General features: G+C 39.1%; 1 protein-coding gene across 1 annotated transcript; it reads right to left on the bottom strand.

The window, feature by feature from the left end:
* Positions 1-8,227: 8,227 nt before the first annotated feature.
* On the bottom strand, positions 8,228-16,749 carry LOC308391171 (endothelial PAS domain-containing protein 1-like). Its single transcript, XM_080873639.1, has 9 exons — positions 16,575-16,749; positions 15,568-15,734; positions 12,465-12,712; positions 12,294-12,378; positions 11,358-11,458; positions 11,085-11,248; positions 10,229-10,335; positions 9,969-10,137; positions 8,228-8,472 (listed from the first exon to the last, which is right to left on the bottom strand). Exons 1-9 carry the CDS (start codon positions 16,598-16,600, stop codon positions 8,409-8,411), a joined length of 1,131 nt encoding a protein of 376 aa, XP_080729765.1. The 5' UTR covers positions 16,601-16,749; the 3' UTR covers positions 8,228-8,408.
* Between the last annotated feature and the right edge of the window lie 520 nt (positions 16,750-17,269).

Genomic DNA, 17,269 nt, shown 5'->3' with positions numbered 1-17,269 from the left:
TCATAAATGACCCCACCACTCCACTTTAAGGTTAAGAAGAACGCAGAATTAAATATTTCTGTCAGGAACGATTCAGATACGAAGACTGCAGAGATTTAAAGATCTGAAATGCCATATTGCAACTCCATTAGTTTCTGTAATAAATTCATGTTAGGCTGGAGGAAGCTGTAATATTTGAAGCCCATTTAGGTAACAAGTAAACAAGTTTATTTCTTGTTTATGGTTCAAATTATGAATGAGTCTTTGTTGTTTGTTTGTTTTTCTTCCCTTCTAAGTAAAACCTCAAGACATTAATCTTGACAGCAAGCTTGCAGCTACACGACGAGCACCAGCCTGGTCATTCATTAGCTTTTGTTCAGGGGCCACAGTGATATAGTTTTGTACTTTGTGGTTTGATCAAAGGATCTCTCTGCCTCGTCTGCTGTCATCAGCAGTTCCCTGATCTGCTGGGCGAGCGACACGCAGCCATGAGAGAAGCGAGAGGGTGAGTCAGACGCGAGATATTCAAAAGGCCCATTGTGCCTGAATCAGTCATTAACCTCAGTCACAGGCATCAATAATTAATGAGGGAAGTGATCTGGTCATTTCCAGTTTGTGACAGTTAGCACAAATAATTATTGTCAGATTCAGTTGAATAATGTGAAAAAGAAACTAAAGCCAATTTATCACTTCTGTTTGTTTTCATATTTAGCATGCTTTCATTTCAGAGTAAGAAATAATACAAAACAGAGTGAAAGTCTGGCTCACTAGGTTTAACAGGTGGCCAGTATGTCATAATGCCATATTGCCTTTGCAATATGGCATTATGACATAGCCTTTGTTTAAATCAAAAACATAAACATGTTTAAATAGCCTGGTTAAAATTTCCCCCCTTTTTCTCTCTCACCAGCTTTCCTGTCTTCTCACTGCTGTTGTCTCACAACAAAGGCTGTAAGCCCAAGAAATATATAAAGAAAGAACATAAAGCAAAGCTAAGGTTTATAGATATGGCCTAATTCGTGCCACCAGACATTAAATGCGATGCATCCACACCTTGCCCTCCCTTGACAAAGCTATAATAGGACTCCTGGTTCATGTTGTCCTCTTGCTCGACTGGAAGTCAGCATAAGCCCATGTTTAGTGGCACTAAATTGCTGGAGGACCACCAGAAATTTAGTTATTAATCTTGACCAAAGAGGTAGAGCAACATTGCAAACTGAGACATTCAGGTGAGATTCACCAGCGTGCTGAGAATAAAAGCTTAAAATTTGCAGTTTTGACAGCAAATGATTGGTTTTTGACAGTTTCAACACTGGATTTCAAGAGCTGATACAGGAAAAAAACTAAACTAAAACCTAATAATATAGCACCTGTAGACCTAGCAGTTTTGTTGATACGCCGTCGTCCCTACAAATGTCATTCTACAAGCAAAACGCCCACCTTTTATTTGTGATCTGTCTATGCATGAATGCTGTTCCTGCAAGTTTATCTGTGCAGCTGTTTGTGGTTAAAGTCATAATTTTGGGAACTCGTGGTTTGCACATGTGTGAATGACATTAGGTCGCAAATTCATCACGAATCCCTCCGGGATCCCCAGGTACATGTTTGTCTCCTCCGAGGACTTGAATTTTCCTCTTAATCCCATCCCCCACATAAAATGCTCCAATCTTCTCCATTTTCCACTATTTATTCATATTTTACCATGTGCTTAGTCCTTAAATGTGTAAGTTAATGTAATGCACTGAGATTTATACTGCTTATCTAATCTTATGACCACTCAGAGCGCTTTAGACGTGTCAAATTTTAACCATTCAGCACTCTGTTACATACTTACATCCATGGCCAAGTTAGAATCACAAGCATGTCTCTGGTCTGTGAGAGGATGTATTCAAAAGCATTCAGAGGAAACCCATGCAGGCAAAGGGACAACATGCAAACTCTACTCTAAACAGATACATGTAATAATTTTCCAAAATTACTCTTCTGTTCTTTTCTAATACAAATTTTGAGTGGGTTGAAAATTTATGGACCTATGAACAAAAGGAGTACAAAGGATCTGTTGTATTTTTAAATAGTACTTAATTTGTGTGTGTCTGTGGAGGTGAGGCTGTCCTGGTGTCCTGGTGTCCTCCACAGAGTTTGACGTCACTACCAGGTTGCTCAAGTTGTCTCTTGAGTCAGCAGAAGGGCAGGGGGGTATCACGGGAACAACCTGCTGATCTTCCGATCAGCGAAGCTTTTTCTGGTATTTTATGCATAAAACATAAAAAACAGTCAGACACAATGGAGTGCGATTTAGAGATATATCTGCTGTAAATCTCTGTCTCACTTCACAGCAGTAGCCATTATATCAACATAAATTTATAAAAATGCTAATGCTCCACACTTTTACTCGTTAAACATGACACTCGATTCACTCCCATTGATAAAGCACAACCAAGATAGCGTGACGACCTTTCCTAACATGCTGACATAATTACACGCATACACACAAACATATGTGTGTGTAAATGATCCGCTACTCTACAAAGAACCAGTGCTGAGCTTGTCTGAATGACCTGTGCTTACACATGTGGACTCTGCACATAAGATAAGATTAGATTCACTTTCTGCGTGCATGTGCAAATGTTCATCCATATGCTTAAACAGAGGAGACAGAATATGAAAAGCATATTGAATAGTAGTTAATTTTGCAACATATGTCCAAATACATATGAGGTTGATCAGGCTTCAAATCTGAATGCTTTCAGTTTCTGGTACTGTCACTCTGTTGTCATTTAGAAAATATAATCGAGAGTAATCACTCATCCAGTAGTCGTTATCCTTCTATTGTTCTGTTTTTGTGGTACAGCTTTATCGAATGGTAAGGGTAACACAAACATCAAGCTGGAATGAGGCTGGATTTTAGTTTTGTACGACAGGCAGGAGAGAAAGGTCATACCCTAGGCTGAACACTCATGCTTGCTCTCTGTCTCCATTTTGTTAGATAAGACAACAGCAGTAAAGATAATCTTAAGCTGTATATACAACTGAAGCTAAAGGATTGTGGATGTATTCAATCCCATTCAGGTACAGAAAAAAATGAAAAGAGAAGAGCAAGATCTTCCACATCATCAAATTTAAAGATACAAAATGCAAATCAGCAAGTCACATGATAGTAAATTCAAACCAAGCATCTGATTGGGAAGAAATGGGATTTAAGTGAGTTAGAACACGACATGATTGTTGGGTGTCAAACAGGTTGGTTTGAGTAATTCATCAGCATCTTTATTTATAAAGCACTTTAAAACCACCACAGATGATGCAAAGTGCTGTACCTTGGAACTAAATAATAAAAATACATAATGTGAATCTGGCTCAGGCCATTTGCTGTCTTCCCTTTACCCTCTAAAACAGGATAAAGAAAAATCCAGGCACATTCTCACCATCATACGGGGCACGTCTCAAATTAGCTTATTTATCGCCTCTAGCACCTTGTAACATTTTGAGCATACTTGCTCTTCTTCAGACAGTAAAACACATCTTAAATCACCTGTGACCGGTCACATGACTGTGACCAACAAGAACAATAAGAAACACATCTTAGATCTTACACAAACAGATGATAACTGAAGTAATACATGTTGCCGCATCATAAGCCTGAAAAATCAGACATATAAATTCTCAGGCAATATCTGTTGATTAGACAGATTGCAAACCTACTCACCATTTAACCACAGTGTGACATATACATAGTTCTTCTCTCCCAACTTTCCTGTCCATGCACAACTGTCATGTAACACAGTAACAAATCTTTGAAAAAATGACAAGCTGTTATTTTGTTTGTTTGTTTTGTAACAAGAGCTTTTACTCCACATACTGAATGAAGTAGCAAATTCCAACTTGCAGACAGTTTCTTCCATTAAGCACACAGTTGTCATCACTGCATAAGACTGCGTTGTGAGATTTAAGATACAAGTTTCTTCATTTTCTAACCAACTAAGCAAAACATATAAATGCAAAATGTAAGGAAGTCGTGGTTATTTCTTTGGCAGTGAATCCTGTTCTTTGGCTGACACGTAAAACCGAAATCAGTCCGAGAACTTTGAACAGACCACCAGAGGTCACTTTCATTCATATCTGTTTTCACGCACTTTTCCATCTAGATATGTTTTTATAATTCCACAATAAAATAATTACTAACAGTTACATGAAACTGTAGGTCTTCATTTCATTAGGATATTAGTGCAAAGTTCTTTCTCATCACTATAGCAATGCTTTCCAGTTTATCTTTAAGATCCTTCCCTCTGCCTGTTTTCCTCCCTCCAGTGACACAGATTGATTTATCGTGGCTTGTTCAAAGGGTATTCGCTGTAATGTCATTGGCTGAGGGCCTGACAACACCCACCCAACCATAGGGGTGTGTCGGGGGAGGAGAAGAGGGTAGGAAAAGGTAATGGGGGCTTGACGTAAACAGGGCTAGACCCAGAGGACTCATGTGTTGCTCTCCCAGGAAGCACATATGAGTTTAAACCTGGTCTTCCTGCCTTCCTGCGTGAGAACGTTGTGAAACTAGAATGTAAAATGGGATCTGACGAAACTGGACTCTGCCTCCTCCACCTCTTATCTCCACTCTGTGTGGCTGAACACTTGGTGAAACCGCAGTGAACAGGGCTCTGAAGCAATGTGCAAGGCAGCAACGGTCATCTGGGTCACCTTGACAACCAATATGGTTACAGTACACCTAATAAATCTGATGAACTATAGCATGTTGAAAAAGATTACAAAATATTATTTCCCCATGTTTTCTTTGATTATGGTGTTATGTCATGATGTTGTGATTGCTGCGTATGTTATGATATCCTTCATTAAAGAATCAATATTTATAAATATGGACTTATATTGGTTATTAATGTTACTGATCTTCAATTCCCTTTAATTTGTTTTTAAGTTGGCCTATTTCACTTTTCATTGGTTTCTGTATACATGCTTTTAAAAAAGGTGGATGGCCAAAACCTAATTAATAATAACAATAATAATAGTAAGATTTACAATTAACGTCTGTGAGTCTAAGGCTCAGGATTCAGACAACTCTGAGGGCTCTTGGATTTTTATGATGTCACTGAGAGCAGATATTCTTAATATGGTCATTTCAAGCACTGTAAGCACAGGGGGGTCCGCCCACCTGCTATTCAGACCTGTTTGTTCTCAGTCAGAAGAGAGCAAAAACAACTTGTTTCAGGAAGTTGATAACCTGAGGGTCTTTACACATAATAGCATATGAAGAAACACTTTTTGCATTGCGAACAGGTAGTTATGTTCCATGCAAAATGTACTCAATGGATTCAAAGATTTTCTGGAGTGGGATTAATTTGTGATTTATTAGTCTAATAAGCTAAAGAAAACGTCAGATATCTTTCGTATTACTGTATATTTGAAAGGTCTTTGTAAAGACATGTATAGTAGCCCTGGGAGGTCGAACGCAATGCAACTTAATCACTTGGAAAAATGCACAACAGAAGTGATTTAAGGGAAACAATAATGTGGCAGAAAAGCTGCGGAAGTGTCAAAAACTAAAACGTGAAGGATTTCGCTGTGACATGCTTAAAAGACCTCTCAGGGCCACTGTAGTTATGATAAGAAATGTACAATTTAGCAAAATAATCCTCTCAGATTCTCTTCAAGAATCCAGAAAAGCTCTACCTCTGGTGACTCTTTCATTAAATCTATCCATAAGTTTCGGATAGTAAAAAGGTAAATACACATTAAAAGTAATATGAATGTTTTTTTTATTGTGCTTTTTATGAGCACATAAATAAAAACTATTGTTGTTGGATGCTTTCCAGAATCACAAGTCACATGAGATGGTTTTGATCCATGCAGAACATTAAGCTGTAGCCAAAACTAAAAAGACTGATGAAAGTTTCAACTAACACTGCGACTGGGTTTGCTTCAGTGACTAGCATTCAACACTAGATGGTGCAAACATTGTTCCCACATTCTGGTGTCACTGCATCAGTGTGAGGATGAGAATGCAAATCATTGCAGGCCTTCTACTTTGAAACTGCAATGAGCTTCCTGAGCCAAGAAAATGTGAAAGAAAATGTACAAATAACATTAAAACATAAATTTGGTTTCATATGTTTGGATAGTGGGACAATGAGATAAGATTAGTGAAAACATTAAATATTTGCTTGATTAATAATTTTACCTTCACATCTGCTGTGATATTGTGTTTCTGTTTATTCTGTTTCTGTTATTCTGTCATACCACTTAGTGACAAAGCTCTAAAAAAATGACAAGCTGTTATTTTGTTTGTTTGTTTTGTAACAAGAGCTTTTACTCCACATACTGAATGAATTAGCAAATTCCAACTCGCAGACAGCGTTTGACTTTTACATTTCCTTGTTTTTACTTTCCCAGATTTAACAAGAACTACCTTTGCAAAGAAACCTTCCATTAAAAAAAAAAATCTAATGACCAGAGTTATCAGTTGGAGCCAGTATTTTCCAGTGCTAATTACCCAAAGCTAAATGGGCAGAATTTGAACAAAACTACAGGAAAAAGTTGTAAAATCTAAATTTATTCTGGTCATGTCAACAAACGTGCTTAATCAGAACCATTTTCGTGTATGTGCCACCTTTTTCCCTTTAGGCTATCAGCACTGGAGGCACTTGATTCTTTTAGCATCATAGATGAATATGCTGAGAGACTGCATCTTCTTCCAACACTGAGACAGCCAATGTCCTTTGCTGAGTTTTCCCCAAATAAGAGCATCATTTTTGAGATAGTCTCGATTATGTCAGTTTTTGCTTTCAAGTTCCCCCAAGTTATGAAATAAATTGTAAGTTTAATGAAAAATAAGTCTGGAAAGTTCTGTTTCCAATGTTATGACAAAGTCAACGGCCGTTAAGCCTCACAAAAGGTGAAAGCAACTGACATTTGTTTACAGATGACTAAGATCCTTGGTGAAAAAACAGCCCATGTTTGTCATTCAATTTAAGCACAACTTAGCAGAGAGACTCCGATTGTACACCTATGATATCATCTTCTTGTTAATCTAATGTTATACGCAGTTATGGGGGTTCTTTTTCATCTCTCACATTTTTTTCTTTTCTGTTTTTGGTTTGAGGTTGCACTTGGTGGAAAAAGTATTTTAAGCTCAGGGTACATCGCTAAAAAATGTTGAGAAACAATGGTTTGATGCGTAACAAAGCATTATAACTTCAAAGGGTTCAACATATGCTGAAATAAAGTCAGTGAAACACTAGTTTTATATATAACTATGGTGGCTAAAACGACTTTCAGCACAGTTATGTTTTACCAGAGAAGTCTAGACACCGTGAATAACCACATCAGTGCTTCCTGGATCACAGTTACAGCAGAGATGCAAAGGAGGAGCTGAAGAGCATGCTCATTCAGCAGGTGCTATGTTGGTATAACAACATATGTTTGTGAACAGCGGACACAGAGAAATAATTTGGGGTTTTCATAATTTTCTTATTAACAAAACTATATTCATCATGTGTTTTTTGTAAATTTTCGGACTGTTTTCATTTACAGAGAATGTTTTGATTCACTTTGATTCAATAGTAGTAAAACTAACTGAACTGAAACTCGAAACAGCCTGGTGTGTGTGTGTGTGTGTGTGTGTGTGTGTGTGTGTGTGTGTGTGTGTGTGTGTGTGTGTGTGTGTGTGTGTGTGTGTGTGTGTGTGTGTGTGTGTGTGTGTGTGTTGCGTGCATTTAGAGGCCAAGAGGTTAAAAGTTGACAGAGTTCCCATGAGAACTTTCCTATCGTGTGTTTCTATTCAGGAAGCTGTGGCTTTGACTTGCGTCTACTCACATCTCCACATCAGCACAATGCGTATCTCTCTCTATATAGCCTGTATGTGTGTGTATGTGCATGTCTGTGTGTCTGTGTGCGCGCTGCATTATGGCTGGCAGTGAGATGTCACCCCACGTGTCAGGTGGCTCAGAAGGAAACCCCAAAGGAAGTAAGGTCAGGCCCAGGGAGGTCAAGAAAAAGTCAAACTGCCTGCTTTCATCAACATATTTGAACTCTCAGAACACCCCGTCAACTGACTATCAACCACAGTCTACACCTAGGCTTTCAGTTTTTTGTTTTAGAGAATGAGAAGCTGTCATACTGCAGTAATTCTGCAAAAGTGTAAGACAGAAACTGTGAAGGGAAAAACTCCAAATACAACAACATATCTACCTGAACTAACAAAACATCCTTTTACAAGTTTGTGGATGTAATTAACAAACAACAGTCTAAATCCAAACACTCTTCATCAAATAATGCATACAATAATCTGCATCAAGACACAGAGTCAGCCACTCTGATTTTAAAAGTCAAAAATTTAATGAAATTTGATTAATAGAAATAATCGATGAGGGCTCCCAGAAGGACGGAGGGTTTCGCAGACATCTCTTCAGATCTCGATTTCAATTCAAATATCTGTGGATAGTCTGGTCCAGGGAGAGCTGCAGAGATGGCTGCTCCACACCACTGTGACACACACATGCACACAATATTAAACATCTGTAAATAACAGCACTCTGAGTTGTATTAAAACAGCAACGACAAAAAAACATTCTACCTTCAGAGTTTTCACTTTTATCTGAGTTTTTGCAAAGGAGATATTTTATATTTTATGAATTTCTTTAAAAGAAAGTTCCCAAGTGCTTTGGGAGACAAGATGGAGAAAAAAAACAGCTTATCTCAAAGAAAGATTGTCTCAAAGAATGGATCTCCTAACAGAAAAAGCCAGATCACCATTGACTCTCAACCGATGATTGTGGGTTGCCCAGCAGCTTTAAACCAGGCAAATATGTCAGATGCCAGCTGGCCTTAAAATTCAACAACAACATCAGTTCTAAAATTAACAGTTAACCAGTGAAGTGAAGCCGAAACGGGAGTGATGTGTTATTTTTTTGATTTTAGTAAGAAGTTTCAGTTCGAATCAGCAATAGTTTGCGTATGAGTTTTACTTATCTAACACACAAATGTGCGATTTTCTCTAGATTTCCTTTGAATAAAACTGAGCTGATAAGTTTCCTAAGCTACTTTAACGAGACTGAAAAACTGAACTGAAAAGTTATTCAGTGCTACCTGGTTGTTATAACTGATGCCAAAGTTTTTACAGTACTGGCCCAACTTTACAGACAGTTCAGGTGTGTCCATGTGAGCGTGTCAGATTCACTGGGGCCAGTAACAATTACTTCAGTTTTAATTATCCATATTTTGTTCCAAGAACTTCTGTATCATCCAGCATTTAATATATTGGATGCAGTCACTCAATGATTTGATTTTAAGAGAATGTCACTCAGGTTAAAATAGACGCGCATCTGTGTGTCATCTGCATAAAAAGGAAAACTCACACCATTGCTGTGGATGACATGCCTCAGGGGTAACATGTATAAAGAAAACAGGGGGTCCAGGCCCAGACTACTGAGGAACCCTACAGGTCATCATACTACATTTCTCTATTAAGACATAATCAACAAATTAATTTTCAATAACTTATCATCCTTAGTTACAGCCTCAAAGATAATAATATGTTGCTTTAAGTTATTCGATTCATATTCTCCCCTTCACAAATAATAGATGCTATGGCGTACAAATCTACCTGCAAACACCTTTTTTAATCCCTTTCCCATTAGCACGTTTCTATTTGGGACATCAGTGCTCCAGGTTGTGCAAACACCCTGGATGTTATAAAGACCTGTGGTAGGCATTTTTGTGGATTGGTTGAAATTGGTTGACCATTAATCACTGAAAGGATCATTTATTGTCAGAGTCGCATGTTGGAAGTTAATGCATCACTGTAGTCTGGGTAAACCACCAGAAATTATTCTTAAAATTGATTTGGGTTAAGAGATAGGGCCTGGTCCTGGGTCAGGAGGTGACAATGGAGCTACCAATCTGGTTAGAAATAAAGCCAATAACATGTTTACTGTGATGGCCATGCTAAATCAAAGCGGTTTCAAAAATAATGCACACACCTGAGGACGTAGGTAACGCTGAGGATGCAGAGCGGCTGGGGGATGCCAGGTCTGGACCTGGAGGGTCGGACGCTGGGGATGACAGCACTGTGACTCTCCACCCAGACGTAACCTCCACCTTTCACCAGCATCCTGTACTGACCGCTGACTGACTGGTTCTTCAGACACACTGCGGGGAAATACGTTAAGTTAGTTAGTTAAGTATTTATAGGAGTGTAGTGTGTGCGCGTGCACGTCTGTGTCTGTGTGTCAGTGCTTACGGTTTAGATGATTTTTGTTCAAACATCTTGTGTCCAGTGCGTGACAGAGATCATAGATGGAGCGGCCCAGCAGCTCCTCAGGTCTGTAGCCCAAAAGAGAAGTCACTCTGCACACACAGAAACACACACGAGGCAAAATGATTTTATTTTGCAAGTCAGCAACACTGAGGATTAAAATCATGTTAATAAACCAGTCACTGTTGCCTTTACAAACAACTGCACAGTTTTCATACAGTCACACATTATGCTGTGCACTCATTCTCAGCTGGCAAGGGTTTGCATTATAACCACAGAGTTGTTTATATAAACATAGGTCAGGCCCTGAAATGTGTTACACTGAAGGTTATTAACTACCAATCTGCTATAACTATGACATATCAGGATTTTCTAACCAGAGTCATAATGAAACTTGTTTTAATGATTTCTACTTTAATGTTTGAACTGTATACTGTAGCCGATTTTTTGGTTGAGCTTTCTTGGCTGAGGGTTCAGATAGAACACTTAATGCAGCACAGTTTTTAAACAAAATTGGCGCTGAATTGGCTTCGAAAATTGTCCCTTTTTGAAAAAATATAATTTCATAATATCCAGCACTGCATAATAAGATTACCAGACATGTTCCTGTTTTTCAACTTAACATCCTGCATTCATTTTAAATGTATTAAAGTAATATATATGGTGGTTAAAAATGCTTCTGCATGGGGGTTTTTTTGTTGGGGGTTTTTTCCCGTTGTTACTTATTTCCGCTTATTCACAAGCACTAATTAATCTAAGCTACTAGTTGAAGAGTAATTACAAAAAGACAATCCTTTTAATAAACAACAAATTCCACCTTTGGTTGAATGCATGTACACACCTCTGGTCACAATAGGTAAACCTCATGTCCATGCTGTGCTGGCTGGTGAAGGTGTATCTGCTGAGCAGGGTGTGTGAGAGAGGCAGAGGCCGACAGGTCAGGAGCAGACAGGAAACTGCAGACGGGTCCACGCACACCTTTGCTCGGCCCTGACAGTGCAGAACCTGAACTCACAGAGTTGGAAATGGGAGGTGTGATAAAAAATCATCATGATGTAGACCAGGGGGCCATTTTTAAAAAAGATATTTTTAAGCGATACTGTTTCTCACGAACCTTCCAAGTAGCCGACTTGAGGTTGGCGGTTCTTCCTCTGTGAGTCAGAGCACTTTTTATCCTCATGACAAAGTCCCTCTTCTCACCGTACCAAACTTCCTCTAAAAATAAGTAATTAATTTAGCCACATGGACAAAGCTGTATGATTATATACTCCCTGGACACTTTGTTAGGTACAATATGCTAAACCACCTTTATGGCTTCAGAACTTCTTTAGTTGCCGGTTTATCAGCTACGCATCAATGATGGGAATCTCCCATTCCATTGAAGAGATGTGGTGACTGTCGAGACTATTTGAGTACAGTGAACTCATTTTCATGTTCAGGAAACCAGCTTGAGATGATTTGAGCTTTGAGACAAGAACCTGTCATCAGTACATGCTCAATGGAAATAGTCAGATAGGCTCTGGTGTTTAAAGTGCGTCATTTGGTTCAGTGGGTCATAAAGGGCCAAAAGTGTGACGAGAAAAGATCCCCCGCACTATTATACGTCCACCACCAGACTGAAATGTTGATTCAAGGCAGGATAGATCCATCCTTTAATGTTGTTTACACAAAATCATGACCATACCATGTGAATGTTGCAGCAGAAACTGACACTCATCAGAGCAGGTGATGTTTTTATAATCTTCCTTGTCCCATTTTGGTGAGTCCGGCAGAAGTGGCACCCAGTGTGGTCTTCTGCTGCTGTAAACCAGTTGCTTCAAATTAACATGTTGTGGATTTAGAGATGCTCTTCTGCGTGTCTTGGATGCTACGAGTGGGTATTTGAGTTGCTGTTTTAATGCTCAGTTTGAACTTCCGTGGGTCGCCTTGACAACATCTACATGCCTAAATGCACAGAGTTGCTGCCGTGTGATTGGCTGATTAGATATTTGCTTTGAAATGGTGTCCAACATATATGAAAAACGTATATCCTTGATGTTCAAATACCCACCTGCTGTTAGACGCAGATTACTTCTGATTTCTTCATGGTCACAGGGATGAGTATATTCAAAAATGTTGTGTCCCATCAACTCAGTCTTTGAGAAAACATAGAAGAGTATTTCAGTCCTGAATCCTACTGGTTATTTAAAAGAATAGTAAGAATATATGTGGGTTTATTTACCTGAGTCAGGCCCATGTACTTGCTGACATTGTCAGACAGAAAGATCATGTCTCCCTCAGTGGACAAGACCATGACAAATCCCTCCAAGATCCCCAGGTACATGTTTGTCTCCTGCGAGGCTTCGAATTCCTCTGTGTCTTTCTCCTCTTCGTCCTGTGCTCCGTCACAGCCGCTCTGTTCATCTCCACCTTCCACCGCTTGCTGATATGTTATCATGTGCCTACTCCCGGCATTTATCCCATCATTTTCTAAGACAAACAGAGTGTTTTTTATATGACAAAGCTTTCTAGTCTACATTTTCAGTGGATAACAAAAGATGCGTTTCCTTTTTCATTTTGTGTGTTTGCTTCAGCTGTTAGTACTTGTGTTATCTTAGACTTCCTCTTTCTAAAACCAATCTGAATCTAAAACCCACAAGCCCGTTGAATTTTTTTTCTTCACTTTTTTTTTGCATCTCCACATTTTAACAATGTATTAATCTGAAAACCTTTTAAGTAAGCAGAAAAAACTACACGAGCCTGTTATCCTAACTTGTCTTTATTAGTCCAGTTCCTTTTTATGAATAGTGTAACCCTTGTTAATTTTTTGTATATACAATTGACAGATGTTTTCTAAATGCAGCACGTGCGGCAAAGCATCAAATTTTATAGGTGTCTAATTTTAAAGAGATGGCCAAGGTGTCTGCTCACAACACGGCTGTGCAGAACTGACAGATTGTGGTTTTTAGCTTTCTTGAGAACTGATGATCTAAACGGCACGACTGAGTGAAATTAACTCACACAGGAAACAAAAGAAAAAAGAATTTGACAAAAACAAAAGCAAAAACAAAAAAGGGTGTGTTTCTCTGCTCTGTGAGAACCAGCTTGAGTTTTAGATTTTCAGAGTGACTAAATCATTTTGGTTTTTCACACATATTTAAATATCTGCCGTGCTAAGACTTGGTGTTGGGGTTAAGTTATGGTAGTGGTTTGTGGACACTGAGCCACTGGAAGTGGGGCACTGAAAACCACATAATAATAATAATATTAAAATATTAAATCAAGTTGAATTAACCCAATATTCTGGGATGAAGGGATGAAAACATGAATTTGCACATGGCCTTACATAACCCTTTCATACTGCTCATATTTCATGTCCAAGTGTGGAGCCAAGATTTGACTCAGAACTACAACTCTGTACAAATAGTCTCTGTGATGGTAATAAATAGAGGATTAATCTATTTATTAGATGTAAGAGAAAAAGAGAAAAAACACTGTAATCACCAAACCTCATGTCCTAAGACAGCCATAATGATTTAAATGTATTTTACTGAACGTGAACTGTTGAGCTTTATTATATAACCATTACAGCTGTTAACCATTTCCTCACTCTTACATCATTAAAACTGCCATTTATAATTATCAGTGTTAATTAGAGATTAATTGTTAGTTGAAACACACAAAATGCTTAAAAAAAGGATTAGTCTGCACATTAAAAGCATCAGTAGGAAATCTTGCATGTGGGACTCACACGTGTGTTTTCCACACTCACTGAACTGGCAGCTTGGTTAGCTTCATAATCTCAGTTAGTTTCAACTCGAATCAGACTGATTTCAGACTTTAATTCTAACTTGTTTATTTTTAGATTATTTTGCTCCGTTGTGGGTGCTCACGTGATGTCCTTGCATTTGTGTTGTGCTTTTTTAGTTCTTCTGACCACACAAAGCACTTTTAGCTACAACTCACACTTTAACCACACATTAATACACCGCTTTATTCCATCTACTTCAAGCACTTTATTCTGCCTCACATCCACAACCAGTTTCGACTCACCAGTTAATCTAACATGGATGTCTTTGAACCGTGGGAGGAGACGAGGAGACGGGCCAAAAGGAAACTGAAGGAAACCCCTGAAGGCCCAGAGAGCACACGTACACTCCACACAGGAAATTTAAACCAGGAACTGTGAGGCAACTGTACTAACCACTCCACCGCCATGCCGAAAAATTTCAGATCTTGTGTTTGTGTCAACAGATCCTGTGACCCCTGTACGGCCGCTCTTCCTTATGTGCTCCATATATGATCACTCTTATGCTGTTTTACTCTTACTCTGTTAGCAGATTTCTTTGGGTCAGGTGGTAGAGCTATGAGCTCCCCCCAATACTTCCATCAGAGTATGAATATGAGTGTGTGAATGTGTGGTTAACGGCAACTGGGTTTCGATAAAAGGCTTGTGTATGAATGTGTGAATGAGGCTTGGAGGAAGAAAACACTTTAAATGCTAAAACTGAGTAGAGAAACACCATATACAATTGTGTTGAGGTCCACTTTGAACTGTCACTACTGTCCCATATGAAATACACATAGACATGGCATGCACAGTTGCAGGATTCCCTAAAATTGATGTAAGATCCATTTGTAAAATATTTTTAGCACCTGTTAGTCATGTTAGTCATTTTCTGTGTGTTTTAGGTCACTTTAGAAACATTTAAAGCATTTGTGCTGCTATCAAATGTCAAAACAGGTCAAATTTAACCCAAACACAAGCTGAATTTAAAGAGGATGGATTGACTGTTGTAAGACAGGCGCAGAGCAAACACAAAGACTCCTGGGATCCTTGGCAGGATAATGGATTGATAAATAAATAGGCCAGACACACCTCAGCAAGAATTAAATAGTTTAAACAGCCCAATTGCATGTATTTATTTATGGATATCACCTTAATGGAAATCTGTTTGTATTATGAAATACATTATTTTTGAACAGCACTGTTAACACTTCAGTTTTAGCTATTTTTGTGCTTGTTCTCTACACTTTGTGAGCTATTTGGGGGGGGGGGGGGGGGGGGGGGGGGTGTTTTGTATGAATTTCCCAGATTTCAGGAGAAATAAAGGAAACAAAGCATTTACATCATTTGAAGGTTTTCTCTATATTTCACTATATTTTCTCTAAAGCCTGCAAACTACTATCAGTGCCGAGTACATAAATGGTGCCATAAATATGTAAATGCGTATATTTACTGACTTCAAGTGGTGTTTTTCTCCTTGTGATTCAGTTTGCTCTGAGTGTATCTCACACACAGAGGTCAGAGACGGTGTTAAATGTCTTCACATGTGCGCTGTTACCTTTGAGCAGTGTGTGCATGCGTATGTAGCTGAGGGTCAGGCGAATGACGGAGGGCTTGTCCAGGTGAGCTCTGACGGAGGGCTGCAGCGGCAGGAGGCGAGACAAATCCCCAAACACGTCAGACTCCACTCGCCGTCTCCTTCGAGCAGCCTCACGGCTGATCGCTCTTCAGAAAGCAGAAGTCAGGAAATGCAAAGAAGGCTGAACTAAATTTCTCTCAATCAAACTTACATCAGATTTTACTACCTAAAATTAAGTTAGGTAAGTTTATAAACACCATTTTACTGCAAGTATGCTCTATGCTGCACACAACATAGATACATATAAACTAGAGAAAACTCACTCATTTAGTCACTAAAGTAAAAGTGAGATGATACTGGATGAAGTGCATTTTCTCAAAGACTATTTAAAATGTACTCTCTTTGATATCGGAAGATAATATTGTTCATTTTCTGCATTTTGCCTGCTAATGTTGTGACTCTGCAGACTTGGATTCTGTGTTCAAACTGATGTAAGGAAAAATAAATAAATAAATAAAGTGACATTGTTCCTCAGCTTTACAGGAACTGTAAAAACAGTCATGTTTCAGCTTCATCACACTGTGAACTTTTGACATAATCTGTGTGAGTTTAGAGAATTTCTCAATATGTGACACTTCTTCAATCTCCATGCTTATTCCTACTTCACCTTCAGTGTTTTTACTGCTAACATTGCCTCATTTCTACTGAAAGATTTGATTCCAGAGCTTTACCTTGAAGTATTTGAATTCTATCTTTTGCAGTTTTTAGTGTCTTTGTTTTTTAATAGTTCCCCCACCACTGATGAAGAGATGTGGAAGGTCAACAGTGCACCGTGGTTAAGATCTGAGGCATCCAGAGTGGCCACAGCACTCTCTTTGACCTCACTTCTTTACCTCAGTTAGCTGGCAACTCACTTAAACTTGATCTATTAAGATTTATTGCTGCCAAATGAATGCCCCTATGAACAAAGCAACACGCTGCTTTACCTTCTCTTCTCCTTGTCAGCTGTCATCGTGCCTCGCAGATGTCTCGCATGGTGAATGACGGCTCAGGAAAGCAGGCGCGATGGCAGCAGGAGTTCACGGCACAACAGCGAATCTCTGCACTGCAATTTGCACCATCACAGGTAGACTAGTTCATCAGACAGGCAATTAGACCCACAGTGCTGCACAGATGACTTGAATGGATTCCAAACAGTCTCATCTCCCCTTGGCATGCAAATTACCTAGAGGGCTCCAAAAGTGATGATAGGTCAGCCTTGATGAGAAGCATCTCCCTCCCCTCTTCTTTCCTCCTCCCTCCACTCCACCCTCCCTCCCCTCTTCTTCTTCTCTTACATAAACTTTTGAGCATCCCACAGATTTGCCTCTGAACAGCAGCAGGTTAGAATCGATTAAAGCAAAGAAGGGGAAAAGAACAATAAGAAAAAGACACAATGTAGTCTGGGATTGATGTAGACAGCTCAGTGTTTTATTGGAATCAGACCAGACAGGACTAGCCCGGCTGTTGCACTACATTTTGGCACAGAGTAAGATAGTGTGACCAGGTGCACAAAGCTTCACTACACATCAACTCTACTGCACAGAGAGCAACCAGCTCATCTTCAGATCACTGTACAGTACGCAACAGTCCTTCTGTGTTTAGTGTGTGTGTGTCTGCACAACAGAAAGTGAGAAGAAGG

The sequence above is a fragment of the Rhamphochromis sp. 'chilingali' genome (assembly GCF_963969265.1).
Source record: "Rhamphochromis sp. 'chilingali' genome assembly, chromosome: 22".
Taxonomy (NCBI): Eukaryota; Metazoa; Chordata; class Actinopteri; order Cichliformes; family Cichlidae; genus Rhamphochromis; species Rhamphochromis sp. 'chilingali'.
The sequence above is the reverse complement of the archived record's forward strand: the minus strand, read 5'-3'. Positions and strand labels throughout refer to the sequence as shown.

Excerpts from the sequence above, each read along its gene's own strand:
- LOC308391171 (XM_080873639.1), bottom strand. The coding sequence starts at position 16,600 with ATGACAGCTGACAAGGAGAAGAGAAG. Across the intron at positions 15,735-16,574 it reads GCTGACAAGGAGAAGAGAAG|AGCGATCAGCCGTGAGGCTG; the intron begins GTAAAGCAGCGT and ends TGCTTTCTGAAG. Across the intron at positions 12,379-12,464 it reads AGTACATGGGCCTGACTCAG|ACTGAGTTGATGGGACACAA; the intron begins GTAAATAAACCC and ends GTTTTCTCAAAG.